The sequence below is a fragment of the Daphnia magna genome, linkage group LG2, assembly GCF_020631705.1.
Source record: "Daphnia magna isolate NIES linkage group LG2, ASM2063170v1.1, whole genome shotgun sequence".
Classification (NCBI taxonomy): Eukaryota; Metazoa; Arthropoda; class Branchiopoda; order Diplostraca; family Daphniidae; genus Daphnia; species Daphnia magna.
This window is the reverse complement of record NC_059183.1, coordinates 16,640,796-16,660,291: the sequence shown is the minus strand read 5'-3', so window position 1 is coordinate 16,660,291 and position 19,496 is coordinate 16,640,796. Positions and strand designations below refer to the sequence as shown.

Below are 19,496 nucleotides of genomic sequence, written 5' to 3'. Positions count from 1 at the left end.
GTGATGCCCACCCCTCTTGTCACAGGTGGCTCTAGGCGGAATTAAAGAAGAAAACCAATGCCACCTAGGGTTCAATTCAACAACGTGTAACCATCTAGCGGTAACTATGACTACTTGTAGTCACTACCAGTTGTAGTCCAACTCCCTATAGACAAGACTATGGAAAAGACAGACGGCGAGATTTCTTGTTGAGACAACAATCTTGTTATTGGTTTCAATTAAACGAGTTAACAGCTATTGGAACACCAAGGTTAAGTATCAGTGCGCTGCCTGGAAATTCGTCCTCTTAGCGCAGAACGATATTCCAGGATGGATTCGTACGTGAGTTCGCATTTGCAAAAGGTGAAATCACAACTAATGATGTCGCAACTTGGAAAAATGATTTTGATTGATCTCCATCTATTTTTTAGTATTATAAAAATCCGGATAAAACCAAACGGGATGTACAGAACTTGCTTCAACACTATAGAGGCCTACAGCCTAAAGTGGAAACCTTTGGTAACCTATTACATGCTGTTATCTACTGCCACCTTCAATAAACTATATTTGTCTGTTTTGACAGTGTTTAATGATGGTGCATCAAAACAGCTCTTGTGTCTTGGTGGAACAATTCCTGTTCATTACAAAGGTATTGTAATAAATAGTTCATCAGAATAAAGAAAGAAATGCATGGTAGCCATTCTTTAGGAAGCGACTACAACATTCCTGTTGCCCTCTGGTTATTGGAGACCCATCCAATCAATGCCCCAATGGTATTTGTCAGACCAACATCTGATATGAGATTAAGAATTTCCAAGCATGTTGACCATAATGGAAAAGTTTACATGCCATATCTTCATGTTTGGTCAGCAGTAAGTTCTTAAAGACCTAAAAAAAAATTCTTTTGATGACTAATTACTTTGCAAATAGAATGAGTCAGATCTTGTTGCACTTGTGCAAGTAATGATAATCATCTTTGGAGAACAGCCACCTGTGTATTCAGTTGCTGGACAACCCCAGACAAATCCCGCGGCAGGATATCCAGGATCGTTGGCAGGTGGATGTGTTTTTCATCTATGAAAAAAAGAACATTTTAACTATTGCAGACCTTGAGAAACTATTCACGTTGTCTAAATCTATAGGTTATCCACCGTATCCGACATCTGCCACTGCTTACCCTCCTGCGACTCCGTATCCACCATATCCTCCGGTGAATGGACCAAGCTCGAACTACCCAGCTTATTCGGGTGCATATCCGCCATACCCTCCTACTCCAGGAGCGATCACCGCTTCAGCATACCCTCCGTATCCAACTTCGACTGGTGTAACCAGTACACAGTCCACTGGAACCATTTCTGAAGACCATATCCGAGCGTCGTTGCTGTCGGCAGTTGAGGACAAGGTATGCATAATCGGTTTGGTCGCATCATGGAAAAAAATGAGATGTTTTTAATCGTTCTTTAGGTTCGAAGACGTCTTAGCGAAATATTCGCCCAGTCTCAGGCGGAAATTGAAACGCTAAAAAAGACAGAAAATGAGTTGCGCATGGGACAAAGTAAGCTGGAAGACTTGGGAAGACGACTGGACCAAGAACAGGTAACACTGAAATGAATAATATTTGTTAGCGAACATTCAAGGGAGTTACATTGATGAAATTCAAGAGCGAAGTTGAACGTAGCATCGCCTCACTTAGAGAGCGACATACTGAACTGGAGGACTCATTAGGAAAACTCAAGTCACAAGATGCAAATTTTGACGTTGATGAAGCAGTCGTTACCACGGCACCGATATACAGACAGTGAGTTCCAATTTCAGGAGTCTTTTTATTATTATTTATTTATTTTTAAATCTAATTCACCTAGACTACTGAATGCCTATGCTGAAGAAGCAGCAACAGAGGATGCTATTTACTACTTAGGAGAGGGATTGAGACGAGGCGTTATCGAACTGGACGTTTTCCTCAAGAATGTCCGCTCTCTTTCACGTAAGCAGTTTATGTTGCGTGCATTGATGGAACGGTGCCGACAACAAGCTGGATTATCTGCTTAAACATGGTTATTCGACATTATTATTACTCCTAGTTTTAATGATCTTGGTTTTTTCTGCCTTTGAAATTCATCAAATCTGATTTCTGTTCTAAATACATTGTTAGCCCTGAATTTTCCCTTTAAACTATTACTTATTAATATTAGTCTGGATGCCCTTAAGATATTGTGATTAATATACAAATAACTAAAATCTAATATCCTCAAAATTGCTCACACAAGTACTTTTGAGTTGCTTGTTTACTGTACTGTATTATTTTAGGAAAAATTGAAGATAGTTAATTCAGGCACAAGTACTGTGTATTCAGTTTCCTTCTTAAACAGTACAAAACCCGCTTTACTCCTTATCTACAGCTGCTTTTTCAGAGACGTAGATACCATCAAGGAATTTTCTGATGTCCTTGTTCTTGACCTTAACACACTGTTGGATGAAGGCAGCTGTAAAAAGAAATATGTTAGCATTTGTTAAGACAACTTATTTCTAAAAATTTACCTGATTGGGAGACTGCTTCAATGTCATTTCCCTGGAGTATCAGCTCATCTTTTTGGCCAGCAGAGTTAACTACAGTGACTCCCTTCATCATCTTTACTTTCCTGATGAACTTTTCACCCAAGAAGTTACGGATTTCAATGACAGTGTTGTTCTCAGATGTGACACAGTTGATGGGGAAATGGGCATATACAGCACGCATTTTGTATTCAAAACCCTGCAAAAGACAAACCCAGTTAATAGACCTGTCATTTTACAATTTTAATTCCAAATCTCACCTTGGTTACTCCTCTGATCATGTTGGAGACGTGAGAGCAGACAGTTCTGACAGCAGCGATCTCCTTCTTCTTACCAAACCATTTGTTAACCTGGAGTTCATCTTTAGCGATCATCTGCGAATGGCAAAGCTTCAGTATCCGGCATACCATAGTGACCAAACTGCATTGTTTACCTGCATATCTAGTGCCAAGTGTTTGAAATCGCGGGTCAATTTACCGCGAGGGCCAACAACGGTCACTCGCCTGGCATTTACTTTAACAGTTACACCTTCCTGAACTTTGACGGTCTGAGACACCAAAATCTGCTTCATCTTAGCGGCCTAGTGGAGCAAATATACAAAATTAAAGAATGATCGGGAACATTTATAGGAACTATAATGTATATTGCAATAATTATGAGTTTCTAGAGAAACTGTTGCTTACTAGGAGAAGTGTAAAGTTCACCAGATGAATAACGATAAATAACTATACATACCTTGGGTTGCCTCCACGAAAATCGCCAACCAAAAAGAATTAAAAAGAGGACTAAACAGCAACCACTTGGCCTTTTTTCCTAGAGGAAGAAACCGGGAGCACAGCCTTGCCAAATCGAAAGACACTCAAATGCGTATCGACAAAAAATTTACGATTCGGTGGTATCGATCTCGTTAAACGGCTGCTAACCTGCTATTTATTAATTTTCCGTTGGTTTTATATATATTTTTTAAAATATAATTTTTCTCTAAAATAACAATTAATCCTATTGATTGTGCTTTCATTATACAGGATACAGCAACTGCATGCATGCAGGGCTTTAACATATTTCTAGTTTTTCTACAAAGAATTTTGTTGCCAGAAAAATTCCAGATCATTTTATTAAGATAAAATTGAAAAATTTCTTTGCTATAAGATATTCTCGAAAAATAATAATTTTAATTTAAAATTACAAGCTCAAAAATGTGCTTTTTCAAAAAATGTCTAGTAGTGTTCTAACTTCCATAACTTTGTTTCGCTCTTTTTGACATCTTTCCCTCCGCTTCCCACTTTCCACATTTTACTGTGGTAGTCGGCAGGGTTTCCAGACAAAAAGGATTATAAAAAATAAAAAAATCGATACAGTTTAAAGTACTGTACATAACTAAAAAAAATTTTCTTTTGGATATAAGGGAATTTTATAACGTTTAATATAAACACGACAAATTACATTACGTTGAAACGTCTCAGTTCCCAGGATCCGGTCGGTTCTCGACCATGCCTGGCCCTCTGTCTGTAGACCGAGGTGTATGTCTGTGTGCGCATACATTCAGCGTATGTTGTTTTCCGCGTGTCAGTTTTTGTCACGCACTCTCCATTCCTCATCTCATTTACACGTGAAGAGAAGAAAACTCGCAGTGATCTATCGGATGGATGATGAAGAGTCATAGAAAATTGTTCGAGTGTATGTAAACGTTCTTATAAGTTATTTATCAAAGCCTGCATTATAAGATTATCTGTGACTGCTAATTGGAATCCACACGTGTCAGCCAGGGCAGTTGGTTAAGACGTAAAATAATCATGGCGACCCTGACAGAGTCGACTACTGTCGACTCGCCTTCAGCGAACGGTAACCATAAAGAAACCACTAGCGACTCACAAAAGAGTGGGCCTCCTTGCCAAGTAATCTCTCCCAAGAATCCCGATATCAATGATGAAAATGCCTGTTCTATTGAAAAAGCTACTGAAGAAGCATTGAAGGAAGGAAGTGAGAATAAGAAGTTTATTGAAGCCCCGATTCCTAAAGTAAATCCATGGACTGTCAATCGCGCTGGTTCACAGCAGACTGGGCCACTCAAGCCGTCATCAAGACATTTCCTAGGTAAGAACATTTTAACCCTTTCGCTTTGATCTGTCCTCATTCTGCAAATGGGTTTTTCTGAGAGTAAACACAGTTGTTCATGCCAGTAGGTGCACACATGGCCATGTACGAGGAGAATGGCAGTGTTAAGAGGCATATTTAAAAAATTAATAAAGGGATTGGTCTAAAATATGCATTGTTTCATAGGGAGACCACTCCAGCAACAAAGGCAGCAGCAACCTACAGTTGTTAAAGCCAACATAATGGATAGGAGAAAAGTCAATGTCAAGGTAAATAAAAATAAAAAAACTCAACAGTTGTCTTCTTGATGCAAAGAGAAATATAAGTAGGTTAAGATAAGATAAGGTGTTCAAAGTTTAGAAAGTATTGGTTTTTTAACGTTATTTAGTAGGCAACGTAGCGAGACCACGTGCGCTTTTTTTGTTAAGTTAAACCAGTTAAACGTCATAGTAGTTCTCTCGCAGTGGTAAGGTATGGTTGCCGTAGGGAAGTTCCATTCCTCCCCACCCATTGCAGAACATAATAGTGCCATATAGTATTTTGGAATGTGTAAAGGGAAAACAAAATATGATGCTTTATTTATCAAAAGAGATTATTTTTTAAAAATTATATCCATTTAACTTTGCCAAAGAGCACATTGAATTTTTTATTTCAGTTGTTGTACTGGTCACAGTTTTAGTCTTTATTTTTACTTGTTTACATGATAATTAGGCTAGCGATTTCAGTGACGTCGGTGACTGGCCGACCTTGGGGGAAGCTGCCGTCGCAGCTGCAGTTGTACGTCCGAAAGAGGAAATACCAACCGTTACGGTTTCGGTAGTCAATAAGCCTCGCACCTGGGCAGATGAGGTATCTTCCATTTCTTATTCTGTTTTCAGTTGAAGTTTACATATAATACTAATTAAAATATTCAGGTCATTGTCGAAGAATTGGAAGAGGGTGAAATCGTCGAGAATGATGAAAGAAAAAAGAAGCATGAAATTACAGGTCGTGTGGAGAAAGCCCTTACACCTAAAAAGAATCTGCGTCGTTCCACTGGGGAAGAGTTGGAAGAAGGAGAAATAGTGAGCTCGGACGAGGAGGCTCATGCACCTCAAATAACTGTCCGAAAAAATGACAAAAAAATAATTCAGTCTAGCCCAAACAATGCAACTTCAAACAATAAAGATAAACGAGGAGTAGAAAATAAAGAAAATCGCGCTGACAAAAGGAAAAAAGGTTGGTTGATCTTAGAAGCTAGTGCAGTTTGTAACGTGTGTAATATTTTTTATTTCTAAAATAGGACCGAAACCCCGTTGGGTGCCGCTCGACATCGAACCACCATCAGTGCGACCAAAGTCCCAAAAAAATAAATCGTCTCGATCACCAAAGGATGTGTCTAACAGTACTGCTCAAGATGGACGGAGAAGCGCTGCAAAAGGTTGTTGTTGTTTTTTGGTTTTTTTTTTTTTTTTTATGGGGGTGGGGTTGTTGTGTTGTGTTGTGTTTTGTTTGCTTCTTTCTTTCCTACACTCCTTCAAAATTGATTATCATTGCATTTTATTTGTTCACTTTCATTTAAATGTTTTGTAATTTGTAGGAGAAGTTAAAGAAAGGAGAATCAACGGCGACCAACAAGAATCTGGTGGTCCCCAAAGGAATAACCGTGGAATGTCCGGCTCTGGTCGTGCAGGACGTGGACGTCATCGATCACGAGGGAATGCACTTGGTCGCTCTCGATCAGCACCTCACGGCGATGGAATTATGGAATATTCAGATTTTATGGCACCCATATTCTCAGCTGGATTGGCAGATTATGGTACTCAAGACTCTCCATTTGTAACTCCGTTTGTTGGCATGGCCGTCGGCGGCGTTGGATTGGGTCATGTTCCTACCAACGTAGCTCTTCTCGTTCCCGCTGTTCTACAGCCACATACGAAATCGGTTGGAGATGCATCAGTTGTGAAAGATCTTGTGAGGAAACAAGTGTAAGTGAATATTTCCCGATCTCTACAGCCAAGTTTAATCATTTGTTTATATATTACAGTGAATACTACTTCAGTGAGGATAATTTGCAAAGAGATTTTTTCTTACGTCGTAAAATGGACTCTGAAGGTTACCTACCTATATCGCTAATTGCATCTTTTCATCGTGTTCAAGCATTAACACAGGATGTCAGTCTGGTTATACAAGCACTTCAACAGTCCTCTTTGTTAAAAATCAAGGACTTGGTGAAGGTATGTCAAGTTCCTTCTGTCCAATAACTGATAACTGAATTACATTTCGTGTTTCTTCCTGAAAAGGTTCGAACTGTTAATGACCCTGAAAAATGGCCCATTCTTCCTGAAACGATTAAAAGTGAAGAGCAACCAGAAACAATTATGACATCCACAGGAGGCAGTCTTGAAGGAGAAATCTGTAAATACTGACACAGCTAATTCCACGATGCCTGAACCCGAACCCGCTAAAGTGGAAGTGATAAAAACTGATACAATGAAAGTAGGGCCAGCCAAATCTAAATCACCGAAAAATGGACCAACTAAATCTGAAGGTTTGCAAAGTTTAGCTGTACAATCGCGTTTTATTAAACAATGCAGTTCTTTATATATATCTATATATATATATTTTTTTTTTCGTTCGATTTTTTATTTTAGTCGTGACTACAAACGAAAATGAAAAGACTAGTCTTCCTAAAACAAACGAAGAAGAATGGAAAGAGGTGAAAATACTTTTGCTATTTGAAATATTTATTTCCTGTGAAATTTCTCAATGCATATCATTAGGTCAAGCGCCGTGTTAGAGATAGGCAGTCATCAGTTTCATCCTCTAGTGGAATCTTACCCTACGAAGCGGCAGTGGAAGAGAAAATAGCTGGTCGATCGAGACAGTCATCTGTCAGCTTGTCCAAAAATACAATTGGCCCAAAATGTGAAGATAGGGAAGAACTCGATTTCCAATTCGATGAAGAATTGGACCGCCTACCAGTGGTGAAACAGAATACTTTTACCACTGATTGGTCTGACTCAGACGACGGTGAATACGACGAAGTCGGCGATGATTTCATAAACAAGGTAAACACCAGTAGTTGTTGTCCTTTTGCAGGTAGTAGGAAGGCTATTTAAAAAAATCTACCTATTTTAGATTTTGATCGTCACGCAAAGCAATCGGCCAACCAAACACGAAGGATATGACAGAACAGGAGATTGGACTACGCGCACCAAAATCACACAAGAGCTCGTACACGACATAGAGGATGGATTGCGTTACTACGAGCAGGACTTGTGGAACGATCACGAATGGGCTCCATCGGTTAATCCGACTTCATCTTTCAAGGTACTGGACTTCCTATAATTTTGAGATAGCATGGTTATTGTAAAAATTGTATTATTGTTAGACTGTCAACTTGATATCACGTGAAGATTTTGAAAAGATAGCACCGAAGTCGCAGAAACAAGATATTCCTCAGCCTCCTCCACCACCTCCACCTTCTCTAAGAATTTCTTCCATGCCCAATCGGGGAAGAGGAAGAAAACAAGAAGTATTTAAACATCATTATTCCATACAGCATTCCGTAGCATTAATGTAATTTCCTGTCGTGTTTTCCTTCTAGGTGCCACGCTTTTATCCGGTTACGAAAACGGATCCAATACATTTCGATGAACGCACACCTCGCAAAAGAAAGACGAGGCATGGCGAAAATCCACCTGTAGAGTGTCACGTTGGGTAATAGAAATTGCTACTAACTTACGTAGTTTGTTGAAAGGGTACATTGCTTTTTTCCGTGTTAGGTGGGTGGTAGATTCAAAAGAACACAGAGTACGAACAACCAGCGTAGGAAGCTGTGACTTGGGCACTAGCCCTGCGGAAAAGAGTTCAATAGCAGGTAGCTACGGTAGCACGCCGCAGTCGCTACCGACTTTCCAACATCCATCACACGCACTGCTAAAGGAAAATGGTTTTACCCAACAAGTATACACCCGCTATCGTGCTCGATGTCTCAAAGGTAAGATTATACGATTTTTGTCCTATACTTCTTGATAGTTGAGTTAATTTATCATTTATTTGTAGAACGTAAACGTGTTGGAGTTGGCCAGTCACCAGAAATGAATACGCTTTTCCGTTTCTGGTCCTTTTTCCTTCGCGCCAACTTCAATCGGAAAATGTTCGACGAATTCCGTCGCCTCGCACTGGAAGACGCAGCAGCTGGCTACCGTTACGGCTTGGAATGTCTCTTTCGATATTTTTCATATGGTTTAGAAAAACATTATCGCAACGAACTCTACCAAGTCTTCCAAGAAGAAACTATTCGTGATTACGAAACGGGTCAACTCTACGGTCTTGAGAAGTTCTGGGCATTTTTAAAATACTATAAGAATGGTAAAAAACTATCGGTTGACCCCAAACTCAAGGAATATTTGTCGAAGTTTAAAACTATTGAAGATTTCCGTGTTGTCCAGCCTGCAGATCAACGAAGATCCAAGGTAAGATTCCATCCATGTTTATTCTTGAGATACAGATCATTAAAGCATGTATTTTTCTTATTGATCAACAGTCACTAGGCAACAGGAAACGATCGGAATCTGAAAGCTTGGGTGACGCTCGCAGATTTACAAAGCAATCGTTTCATCATCAGATGACGAAGAGGTATGGTTCCGGAAGGATTGTTCATGTTTCCTCTGACGAACCAACGGCTAAAAACGTGAATACCGCTCCGAAAAACAATCGTCGAACGCGTTCACAGAGCTTTACTGACAATTCGACCGCGTAGGAAGAAAATCGGACTGAGAAGGGTGGGGAGGGATAATTCGACCTGATAAGGAAACACGAGTACAAAACGCGAAATAATGAAAGTCGGTTAGTTTACTCATAAAAAAGTCTGCCCCAACTTTTCAGATTTATCAATTCAAACAGACGTAACATCTTGAAAAAAAAAAATTATAAAAATAAAAAAAAAATTTTACGATATAGGACTCCAGTGAAGTAGTGTGCCTTTGGGTGGGGTGTAAACTTTCCTTTCCTCGTGTTTGCAAAACAAATCCTACACCTAACAAAACCATCACGCGATTTCATTTTGAATTATCCATTTCCCAACGGTGCGCTCGAAAGACGCTTTCATTTAGTTATTTCACTTTCAGTGTGAGAATTTCTTCTGTATTCTGTTTTCTACGTCGTTTTCTGGGTAAGAAGTGTGGACTTTCTTTTTGTTTGTTCATTTGTCCTGGAGAAAAAAGAAAGCTCGGTTTCGGGCATATGTATAATTTTTTTTCTTTTTTCAAGAAAGACGTCTAGGGGAAACATCAACATTTCATATTTAGAACGTCTCATTTTTTTGAGAATCTTTCGTGTAAGACTTCTATGTTTGATGCTCGTAGATGTAGAGTTTATCGAGGAATTCCTTTTTGGTTTTTGCGATGCCAAAACAGCGATTCATTTCGTAATTATTTAGAAACAGAAAATGTCCTTGGAATGTCAAGCTTTTTCATTTTTCATTAAGTGCATGGTAAACGTGCGTGTCGTTTTTTTCGTGGGATTTGGTAGGGATATTTTCATCTATCCTTTTTTGTGGGCTTTAAAAACTTTTGAACTCATTATTAATTCAAACGTGGCGACTCATCAATGAAGCAAAAAAAAAAAAATCAACTAAAAATTGTATATCATACTTTGTATTTTCTTATGCTCTTTTTGCACTTTCTTTCTTTGTTCATAAGTGACAAATAAATTAATATAGCCCAACTGGTTTTTGGTATTTTCTTTGTTATTAAGTTTTCTCATCAAACAAAACAAATATGGAAATGAGCTAAAAATCTAGCCTTTGTCCTTTCTCAGCAAAAAGTCCATTACGTTTCTTTTTATAGTTCACTAATGAATTGCTCACCGATGTTAGAATATTTATAATTTGAGAGGTATTTGTATACACCTTGACCTGCAAAACACTCACTTGACACAACCGAGAACTAAACTTGATAAGCGCGAGTCTAATCTTATAATGAAGAGGCTCCAAAAAGAAAACAACAAAAAACAAAATATAAATAGCAGTCGACGAGACTAGGTGGCCATTGGAATGTCTCAATTATAGGATGAAAATCTCTGCATAATGAGACAGTATGTGCTCTGTTAGGGCATTAATGGGTCCAATGGCCGATAAAGACATTTGCTGGTTCTGAGACCAGACTAAATTGGGCCCAAACACCACAGCAAGATTGAAAGATGTCATTTTGTTAAGGTCGCTTCTGTCTTGAACCTAAGACGCAACACAATTATTACTGTAAATATGTTAAAAAGGTGAAAAATGGCAATCCTACTTTAGCAAGAAATTGTGCGAGGTATTTCAGCAATATGTAATTATCTTCGGGCAACCGTTCCAAGATAAGCGTTTTTACCATTTGAGCACGTTCCTCCTTGTTTAAACCTATTGATGCATAGTGAAAGTAAATTTGGGTGATTGAGCTAAAAAATGACTTATGAAACAAAATAAGTTACGCTGAAAATTGATGACATCATCGAACAAATCGAAAGTCATAAGGGGTTCTTTTAGTTCCCGCAAAAACGTTTTTAACGTTACTGCAGCTAGATGATAATCGCCAGGAAAGTCATGCTGAAAATCGATCGTTTCACCCCGATTGATACGGGATTGGACATCACGAACCAATGTTACACTTGCTGAACGGCGGAATAACCCTTCCGTTTCGAGAGCTGTAAAATAAAGTTTACATTACAGTAATAGATTGCCTTCAGTATGATAACTCAGAGAATTACCATCCGGTTGGCTAAGAAATTCCACACATCGGCAAACTATCGGCGGAATCACCTGTCCGTTGTTGTGGTTCTTGATAAATTGCAGTGACACACCAAATTGTTGGGTGGGTAAAGGCTGGCTGGAGAAGGAGGAATCCACTTGAGAATCCTGTCCAGATTTATTTGCATTTTTTGACATCAACATAGCATCATGTCTACAATTCCCCGGAGAAATTAATAATTAATAAAGAAATTTCAACATAAATGCATGGATGTTTTTACATCATAACAGGTGGCGGTATGCAAACTTGATTGAGGTGGATATGGTTACCCAATTCACTGAGATAATTAACGTACATCATCTTCCGGCCAAATTTGATGCTGTAAATAAACTATTATTCTTCTGAAAGCTGTACACATTAAGAAGAGCTATACCTAATAAATGGCTTGAATAACTGCCAAATGACTCTGATGAAATTTGTTGGATGTACAAGGTACAAAGCTTTCAAGTTCTTTTTGTACTTGCGATCGAAAGCCCGGTATGCCTGTAATAGCCACCGAAAAGATGGTTTGTTCTGACTGTTAAGACCATGATGGAAGTACACAACAGTGTAATCAGTTTCAACATAATTGTCTAAAGTGTGCATCAGGTAGCTGAAAAGATGGGAATGTTTAGAATATTGATATGAGCGTGAAGGAAACTTGCATATTGATGTTACCTCAATAATCTATTATGATCCAACACTTTGTTACTTGGTAATCTGCATGCAGAAACAACTGAAATAAAAGACATTACAAAGAAGTGATTATGAACAATTACAATCAGGATTAGTAATAACATATAAATAAATTACTATAAAATAAATATAAACCAACCAATAACTTTGCGGCCATATGTGTCATCACCCACCACATCCACAATCCCATGTTGAGAAACATCAATGAAATCATCTACAACTTCCTTTGATAATTCACCTAAAACTGGAATTAGGGATGGATATTCTGGAATCAGAGATGGCAAGCCAAAGGCTTCTTCAAAATTCTCTTCGATGGTGCCATCAGACACAGGAGTTTCTAGAAATTCTTCTGCTTCTATTCCAATGACATCACCTTCAGCAAGAAAATGTTATTGTACTGTTTAGATGATGCCACATGAACTACTGAATATACCTTCTGCATTTACTGGTTGTTGAAGTTCAGTATCATCAAATTCCAAATTTGGTTCATAATCATGAATATCGGAAAGGCTTGGATATGGATCTTCTGCATCTCCTACTAAATATGCTGCCACAAAAATGGTGGTTTTTAAATTTAAAGAATGTGCATCATAACATATTAAAAACCATAAGTTACCAGGTATTGCAGATTTCGGTTTGCTGGGATTATCGCGATTCATTTCCTGACTCTTTGATGTGGCATTTGATTTTGGTTCTCCAAAAGATCTTTCGACAGAATGGAGAACAGTAACCTAGATAAAGCGAATGTACCAAATCACAAGCTAGATTTAGTAAAAAACGAATAATCGGTTCCGAAAATACCTCAGAAAAACTTATACAATCTGAAGCGGAAGATCGTTTTTTTGTATGTAATCAATCTGTTGCTATAGCTTTTAGCCGCAGGCAGCTGTCAAACCCTCATAACAAACACGAATGGTGCCGACCTATGTAGTGTGTGTGCGTACACCCCTTGATATGAGGAAGAGGAAACGAGCATTGTACTGTACACAATCGTAATACGGCAACTCTTTCGGTTTCAAAAAAGTTATGGTTGTTGAACCTTATGGCCCCGCGGTGTCTGAAAATGAATAAACGATAGCAGACGAAAATGCGATTGAATCCGCCAGGGTAAAATAAATGTATAGGAACTAAGAATCGTAATTGAAAGAAAAAATTGTGAATCTCATTAAAATTAAAATGTTGTCTCCTAGTAAAAAGTATTCTTTACCTAATTCTTCTGCTTGCTACTCATTTTCAAACTACCCTTTTGAAGATTTTCTTGAAGAATACCATGGTTTTTCTGACATCCCCATCAAGGTAACTCAATTAACACACTGTAGGTGACAATGACAATTTGAAAAATCAAAGAAAACCAATTGTGACATTTTTTAGGTTTTAATTTTGTCCTGTGGAGATTTACCTTTTGCAGTACATTCTACCACTCTCTGTTCCAATCAGAGAATTACCAACATCACTGTTACAGATGAATCTCCTATCACAACAGCAAGAAATGTCTTGTTTGTGAAAATTATTAGTGATACAAAATTTGATCCTAATAGTGATAAAGATCTACAATACTTATGGAATGTCTGGTATAATATGAAGTGGTCATCAAAAACTAAAAATAGATTTTTGAAAGATGTAACAGAATTATACACAGGGAAACTCCCACACAACTTGAAAGTTCCAGTAAAAAGTGATATGGGTTTGCTGCAGATTATTTGGGGTGTCTGGATTTCATCAGTTTCAGACATGAATCCAGACTCTATGCAACAAATTTGTGATCAAAGGTACATCTTATCATTTAGCTGAACTGTAAGAATGAATATTTTATTTTATAAAACATTTTTTATGCACTTTTTTTCAATAGATATGAATCAATTATCAATCACATTCATGGAATTGTGTCAAATAATGTTACAAAATCAAAAAGCAATGTTTACAAACCAACATTGGCTGAAGTTTGGGAGTGGTTGGTTGCTGTGACCAAAGATCATACTGATCATAAATCGACAAAAAACGCCAAGGAAATCCGTATCTATTTTGAAACAGGGAATTGTTGTGAAAGCCAAGACATTAAGGCCTGCATTAATCCAACATTTTTAAATCCAAAAACTGGTCGATGGGCACTGGATTCTTCCGTTTCTCCTTTTGAAACCTATTTTAATCTCAAGCAGTTGCCTCACCACGATTTTGAAAATGATTTTCTCAACTCATGCAAGAGAGGCTTATACAATCAAGTTAAAAACTTCCAGAAATGGTTGTCGAACGCCACGTTGTCGTTAAATATTGGTGATCCCTTAGAACTTTGCTATTGCAAGACATGGACAGAACTATTTAACATTGTAGACTGTTCCAAACTTCCGGATCATGTTGGGTTGGCAAACATTCTCAATGCTGCACGGCTCGCATTGGTTGACGATCCTCACGCAGTTCTATTGACTCACTCATCTCCGTGGCGTGACAACACTACTGGTGTGCGCTACGATTCCGCCAAAGAATTTATTGAAGAATCTCTCTGCTCTTCTGTACAAATGATACCGACTTTGTATGGTTTGATGTTAATTAATCATGTTCATCTGGGAAATCCTTTACCACTTCGAACAAGCTGGCGTCCATCGGTCCGTCTTCAGTGGACACACAGCCCAAGCTTCAAAAACATGCACATTAAAAGCGGTGGCGCCATTGGCGATTGTTTTTGAAACTATTCAAGCAAAATATTTGTGCAATTTCGAGTCGGAAAAACCCAAAATATGTGAATCCTCATTTACTCTCCTTGCCTATTGTTATTTGGTAAGCTCTTTCATCGCACGAGTGGAACTTGTTGAAACCCATCGTGAAGGTCTAGAACATCCGCCTCTTCCTCCGTCACTGCAACTTGCGTGGAATACTCTTCTAGCCTGGATGAAGGGAAGCAGGGTCCTCCATATGAAAATTAATCTTCTACTCACAAATAAAGAAGATGGGCCGCTACGGCTAGTATTGGCTACTCAAAATGACGCAACTGTACAGTATATCGATTACTTTGGATTGAGTTGCGATGGATGTGATATAGCGGTATCCTTCATGCTTTTGGAAAATCATAATCTTGACCTAGAAACTACGGCTTTGTATCTTACAAGTGGTATAGCGCAAACAACGATTTCGTCGTCTTGTTTTTTAGCTGATGCTTCCTCTACACTCTTCCATTTTCCACCGCCATTCAGACCCAAGGACAATTCAACAGCTTTTCTAACGTGCCTCGAGTTTGAAGATTTCTATCATGTTGATTTACCAGGAATTGCACAAGACGGTAATTATGTACACATATAACTGAGCAATCCACATTTAAATACTAACCTATCATCGTCTGTCTAGATATTATCTTGTCAACAGACAGGGAGCCACCGTCTGAAGCGGGGCATTGTGTGACACTTTTAGCTGGTGCGATTTGTCAGGAATTGATATTCCCGTGGCCGTTCAAAGTAGTTGATGTTCACACTTCCTGTGATGATGACGACAAACGTGTTCGCCTAATCTTACCAAAGTCGATGAACGAACCGCATCCCTTCGAGTGGAAAGATCGTAGAAAATGGGACATCAGTTTATTAAGTCCATGGAATCCCGAAAGTCTGTTGAAAGACCTTAACTTCCATCTTAGCGCTCAATTTGACTGCTGCGAGTTGAAACGTCAGATGTTGAACGAGGCAGAGAGTGATGCAATTAGCCCTATCACATGTCTCAAAGGAGTAAGAGAAATAATTCGAACACTTTTCCAGTCCACCATGCTGGATGGTAATCTTCTATACGTTATACGATCCAAGGTAAACATTTTCTTTAAAACAAGAAATTACTTTGTCTAATAATTTCGGAAACAAATAATTTTTTAGAATGACCCTAAATTGAAAAATCTGTGGTTCATTCGGGTGCATCTTCCAATACTAGTTTCCCCGTCTGGGGCTCCAATATTACTGTTGACTGCCAATGACCATCGTTTGGCACAGAAGTTGGTTGATTGTGGGAAACTTGAGCAAACCACTGCTACAGAAGACTTTAAACGTATTTTTGTTGAAGGAGTGTCTTCCTCCGAAGTATGTCCTATCTTCGTCAAATCAGAGGAAGAAGAAAGTGTTCTACGTTATTTACTGCGCGTTAATGCTACCAAAATATTCACAAATGTATGGCCCATCAAGCAGATACCTGTCGGGGAAACTAGTCCATGGCTTTGTACTTTTGTTTCCCCGAGCTATGCAGATCAAACAGGAACTGATGCTGAAATGGAGGAGTTAGTGGCTGCTACCAATAAGGTTTCCATCCAGACACAGGAGGGGAAAATATATTGTTTCAAGAGCGTTCGCTAGCATCGAGCGGATGTTCAAGATGTAAACAGATTAAGGAAAATCTCAAGCGTTGCTCACGATGCAGATCCGTGAAGTATTGCAGCGTCGATTGTCAACGTTCAGATTGGCCATCACATAAAGCGTCATGCCTCTAGAACGCAGTCTTCGTTGGCAATAAACTTAATGCATGTATTATTATTGGTTATCTTTCCCATTGTATTATCCCTTAGTTAAAGATACCCAAGGAACATGTGCAAGGTTGATGCAAGATTTTATTTCTTTTTGGCGTCTTTCCCAGCAGTGAGACCAGCCCCGGCATTGAACTTGAACAAGATAATATCTCCATCTTCAACGACGTAAAGCTTGCCCTGTTGTCGATACTTTCCTCCTGCCTATTAAGAAAAAAAAAATACAGGTAATTACCAAGAAATAAATATACCTACACTTTACAATTACTTTGACAGCTGCCTCACTGCCTTCCTCTTTTAAGTCGTTGAATTTAAAAACTTCCGCCATTATAAAACCTTTCTCGAAATCCGAATGGATTCGCCCTGCCGCCTGTGGAGCCTTAGTTCCTTTCTGAAGAAAGAAAAGGAGTGAACAACAAGGAGAGAGAAAAAAGCAGGATATCAAGAAGTGTTAAAAAAATAGAAATATAACCAAGTAGTAGGAAACATTAACAGACCTGTATGGACCAAGCTTTAACCTCATCATGGCCCGCAGTAAAGAAGTACATTAAATGGAGGCATTTATATCCTTGCACAATAATCTTCTCGAACGTACTGTTCGCTTTATTTTCTTCGCAGAAAGCTTTCCTTGCATCAGCATCCATGTCGGCTATCTTTCCTTCGAAGGCACCAGAAAACGGAATCATCATTGCGCCAGGGTCATTGGCATCAATCCATTCTTTGAGCTTCGGTAACCTATGCAAATATCAATGAATAGTCAGCGATAGCCATTAGGTAGGCATAGTCTCAAGCACCATTTATTCTTCTTCCGGATATAATCTTTTTCTGCCATGTTAACCAGATAAATAACTGGCTTAGACGTAATGAACAAATGCTTGTTCAAAATTTCAATCTGTAATGAAAAGATTTAGAAACACTTAATTTCTTGATACCATTTAAAATATTATCCACGTCATTTTCTTTACTTCTTGTACGTTCCAGTCACCATACCGAATATGCTTTGCCTGATCTACAAGGTGCGCCTTAACTTTGCACAAAATATCCTAAGGATGAAACTGCATTAAAAAACAGATACTTAATAAGTATAATTTCTATTACGTATTCTGTCTTCATCTTCTTATCGCTACGCATTAACGATTCCGTTTTTTTTATGGTGGCCAAAAGATATTCTTCATCTTTTAACCTGAGTTCTTCGTTGATGATTTCAATGTCGCGAACAGGGTTGACGTCGCCTTCAACGTGGGTAATTTCTTCACTTTCAAACGTACCTTTTTATTCAAAAATTTTCTTAGTTTCTTTTTTGGCGTGTTTTGTTACTTTTTGCGATTACTTACGACAAAGATGAAAAATCGCATCGACGCTTCGGATATGAGAAAGAAATGCATTTCCCAGTCCTTGACCTTCATGAGCTCCTTTTACTAACCCAGCAATATCCACAATATTAAGATAAGCTTGGACTTTACTATGTAAAAAGTGAACAATGATCATGAGTACTTTATAAAAGAAATGATATTTTTAAATCTTACCTAGCTGGTTTGTAGTGTTCACAAAGCCAATCAAACCGCTCATCAGGAACTGCTACCCTACTTACAAAAAAAAATCAAAGTTTAATATCACAGTTAGACAATTTTTTATAATTCAAAAACTAAAAAAAGTAGACTTATTTTCATTAGGATCAATGGTACAAAATGGGAAATTTTCTGCAGGTGCTGCACTTTTAGTTAAAATATTGAAGAAAGTTGATTTTCCTGTGTATAGAAAGATATTTTGTTACCGTTCACTTTACAGAAATTCATGCAATAACTAACCAACATTTGGAAGTCCGACAATCCCAATTTTAAGACTAGTACCAACACGTCCAATGAGAGGTTTAGGTTCTGGGGCAGCTTCTTTCTTTGGTGGCATTTTTTACCTAAAAAACGTCCGAAAAAAACTACAATTAATGAGCACATGGGCTGTAGGACAACTGAGTGACAGATTATTCAATAACATTAATTAAACTGCTGCTGCTGAAGGATCTAAAATAACCGTAAGACTCAGATTTTGAACTTGTACAAAAAATATCACTTAATGAAATAAGACGAAACATCTTACAAACCTGGAAGAAGAATTTCACGAACTCGATTCCAGTTAAACTAAAACAAAACCAAACGTTAAAGTAGTTATTCCCCAAAAGAGGGCGTAAACGTAGCTGAAGTGTATCTTCTAATCGCTAGATGCCTTAATTGCGGAAATGCTTTAAAATAAGAAAAAGTCTATTGCCCCTCAACTCCAGAGGGCACTAGTTACGAGGAAGGGTAGGCCTTCTGACCGTTTATTCCTTTTTGTTATTATGTGAAACCTTCTTGCAGTCTTTCCGCTGATATTCTGTTTTTTTTCGTTAACTATTTTATTAAGATAAAATCCTTCAGTGGTTATTTATTCTAAACGCATTTATTTCTCCAGAATCGTGCGTGTAAGCGTGTCAATGTGTCATAAAATGATGCTTTAGGTATTATATTTGTCATCAATGTCATTTGAAATGACAGTTATCATTTAAACCTATCTGAAAAAACAAAACAATACCAAAAAAGCATCATCGACGAAGGAATCACATAATAATAAAAAAGAAAAAACAGTCAGAAGGCCTACCCTTCCCCGTTACCAATGCCATCTGGTACGGAACGCCGTTTGACCAGTGCTTCCACGGCAGAGGCTTGGACTATCCTCACAACATTGCCAAATTATCCGAAATTATCCTTTTGCTCAGTCGTAATTATCCTAAAATCATGGTCTAACCAGAGTAATAGCAGAGTAATAGAATATTGGTGTAGCCACGCTTATGGCGGGCCCTCCCATTGCCTTTTTGGCCTGAAAGTCTTTCTGTCCCATAACGAAAGCGCCACAGCGGCTGTGTTGTGAACTTGTGATGTATTACGTTTTCGCTAGTTTTC

General features: G+C 38.4%; 6 protein-coding genes across 8 annotated transcripts; 3 read left to right on the top strand and 3 right to left on the bottom strand.

The window, feature by feature from the left end:
* Positions 1-132: 132 nt before the first annotated feature.
* LOC116917669 (tumor susceptibility gene 101 protein) lies at positions 133-2,138 on the top strand. The gene is made up of 9 exons (XM_032923228.2): positions 133-342; positions 411-498; positions 563-628; positions 688-851; positions 910-1,036; positions 1,122-1,381; positions 1,444-1,575; positions 1,641-1,777; positions 1,842-2,138. The coding sequence occupies exons 1-9, from the start codon at positions 310-312 to the stop codon at positions 2,026-2,028; spliced, it is 1,194 nt and encodes a 397-aa protein (XP_032779119.2). The 5' UTR covers positions 133-309; the 3' UTR covers positions 2,029-2,138.
* A 168-nt stretch (positions 2,139-2,306) lies between these two features.
* LOC116917671 (60S ribosomal protein L9) lies at positions 2,307-3,426 on the bottom strand. Of its 2 annotated transcripts, none has more exons than XM_032923230.2 (5): positions 3,268-3,426; positions 2,966-3,112; positions 2,793-2,906; positions 2,518-2,731; positions 2,307-2,462 (listed from the first exon to the last, which is right to left on the bottom strand). In XM_032923230.2, the coding sequence occupies exons 2-5, from the start codon at positions 3,101-3,103 to the stop codon at positions 2,362-2,364; spliced, it is 567 nt and encodes a 188-aa protein (XP_032779121.1). In that variant the 5' UTR covers positions 3,104-3,112; positions 3,268-3,426; the 3' UTR covers positions 2,307-2,361. The 2 variants fall into 2 exon arrangements, with proteins under 2 accessions (XP_032779121.1, XP_045025658.1); XM_045169723.1 differs by having other exon boundaries at positions 3,216-3,344.
* A 604-nt stretch (positions 3,427-4,030) lies between these two features.
* LOC116917662 (la-related protein 1B) lies at positions 4,031-10,338 on the top strand. The gene is given in 17 exon segments (XM_032923217.2): positions 4,031-4,626; positions 4,813-4,895; positions 5,338-5,475; positions 5,541-5,844; positions 5,909-6,046; positions 6,206-6,593; positions 6,653-6,842; positions 6,909-7,007; positions 7,009-7,156; positions 7,260-7,324; positions 7,389-7,676; positions 7,747-7,938; positions 8,000-8,143; positions 8,216-8,328; positions 8,394-8,608; positions 8,674-9,086; positions 9,158-10,338. Coding segments are annotated over 17 exon segments (3,435 nt in total). The 5' UTR covers positions 4,031-4,325; the 3' UTR covers positions 9,374-10,338.
* On the bottom strand, positions 10,253-13,036 carry LOC116917665 (rho GTPase-activating protein 1). 2 transcript variants are annotated; one of them, XM_032923224.2, is made up of 11 exons: positions 12,879-13,036; positions 12,694-12,808; positions 12,511-12,615; positions 12,217-12,450; positions 12,060-12,117; positions 11,776-11,994; positions 11,623-11,721; positions 11,362-11,555; positions 11,086-11,298; positions 10,908-11,014; positions 10,253-10,846 (listed from the first exon to the last, which is right to left on the bottom strand). In XM_032923224.2, exons 2-11 carry the CDS (start codon positions 12,734-12,736, stop codon positions 10,676-10,678), a joined length of 1,443 nt encoding a protein of 480 aa, XP_032779115.2. In that variant the 5' UTR covers positions 12,737-12,808; positions 12,879-13,036; the 3' UTR covers positions 10,253-10,675. The 2 variants fall into 2 exon arrangements, with proteins under 2 accessions (XP_032779115.2, XP_032779114.2); XM_032923223.2 differs by having other exon boundaries at positions 12,511-12,624; positions 12,879-13,035.
* Positions 13,037-13,115: 79 nt separating this feature from the next.
* On the top strand, positions 13,116-16,830 carry LOC116917663. Its single transcript, XM_032923218.2, is given in 7 exon segments — positions 13,116-13,373; positions 13,449-13,846; positions 13,927-14,749; positions 14,751-15,348; positions 15,414-15,859; positions 15,926-16,367; positions 16,370-16,830. Coding segments are annotated over 7 exon segments (2,988 nt in total). The 5' UTR covers positions 13,116-13,253; the 3' UTR covers positions 16,531-16,830.
* Positions 16,568-18,815, bottom strand: LOC116917668 (obg-like ATPase 1). Its single transcript, XM_032923227.2, has 11 exons — positions 18,662-18,815; positions 18,372-18,475; positions 18,228-18,311; positions 18,090-18,150; positions 17,898-18,025; positions 17,662-17,831; positions 17,529-17,606; positions 17,358-17,455; positions 17,061-17,298; positions 16,832-16,954; positions 16,568-16,767 (listed from the first exon to the last, which is right to left on the bottom strand). Exons 2-11 carry the CDS (start codon positions 18,466-18,468, stop codon positions 16,648-16,650), a joined length of 1,197 nt encoding a protein of 398 aa, XP_032779118.1. The 5' UTR covers positions 18,469-18,475; positions 18,662-18,815; the 3' UTR covers positions 16,568-16,647.
* Between the last annotated feature and the right edge of the window lie 681 nt (positions 18,816-19,496).

Excerpts from the sequence above, each read along its gene's own strand:
- LOC116917668 (XM_032923227.2), bottom strand. The coding sequence starts at position 18,468 with ATGCCACCAAAGAAAGAAGCTGCCCCAGAACCTAAACCTCTCATTGGA. Across the intron at positions 17,607-17,661 it reads AGAAGATGAAGACAGAATAC|GATATTTTGTGCAAAGTTAA; the intron begins GTAATAGAAATT and ends TTTCATCCTTAG. Across the intron at positions 16,955-17,060 it reads TTAAAGCTTGGTCCATACAG|AAAGGAACTAAGGCTCCACA; the intron begins GTCTGTTAATGT and ends TTCTTTCTTCAG.
- LOC116917665 (XM_032923223.2), bottom strand. The coding sequence starts at position 12,736 with ATGAATCGCGATAATCCCAGCAAACCGAAATCTGCAATACCTG. Across the intron at positions 12,625-12,693 it reads ACCGAAATCTGCAATACCTG|CATATTTAGTAGGAGATGCA; the intron begins GTAACTTATGGT and ends TTTTTGTGGCAG. Across the intron at positions 11,299-11,361 it reads ATTTCTTAGCCAACCGGATG|CTCTCGAAACGGAAGGGTTA; the intron begins GTAATTCTCTGA and ends TTTATTTTACAG.
- LOC116917671 (XM_032923230.2), bottom strand. The coding sequence starts at position 3,103 with ATGAAGCAGATTTTGGTGTCTCAGACCGTCAAAGTTCAGGAAGGTGTA. Across the intron at positions 2,732-2,792 it reads TGATCAGAGGAGTAACCAAG|GGTTTTGAATACAAAATGCG; the intron begins GTGAGATTTGGA and ends TGTCTTTTGCAG. Across the intron at positions 2,463-2,517 it reads TGAAGCAGTCTCCCAATCAG|CTGCCTTCATCCAACAGTGT; the intron begins GTAAATTTTTAG and ends TTCTTTTTACAG.
- LOC116917669 (XM_032923228.2), top strand. The coding sequence starts at position 310 with ATGGATTCGTACGTGAGTTCGCATTTGCAAAAG. Across the intron at positions 852-909 it reads ATCTTCATGTTTGGTCAGCA|AATGAGTCAGATCTTGTTGC; the intron begins GTAAGTTCTTAA and ends CTTTGCAAATAG. Across the intron at positions 1,576-1,640 it reads GACGACTGGACCAAGAACAG|AGCGAAGTTGAACGTAGCAT; the intron begins GTAACACTGAAA and ends ATGAAATTCAAG.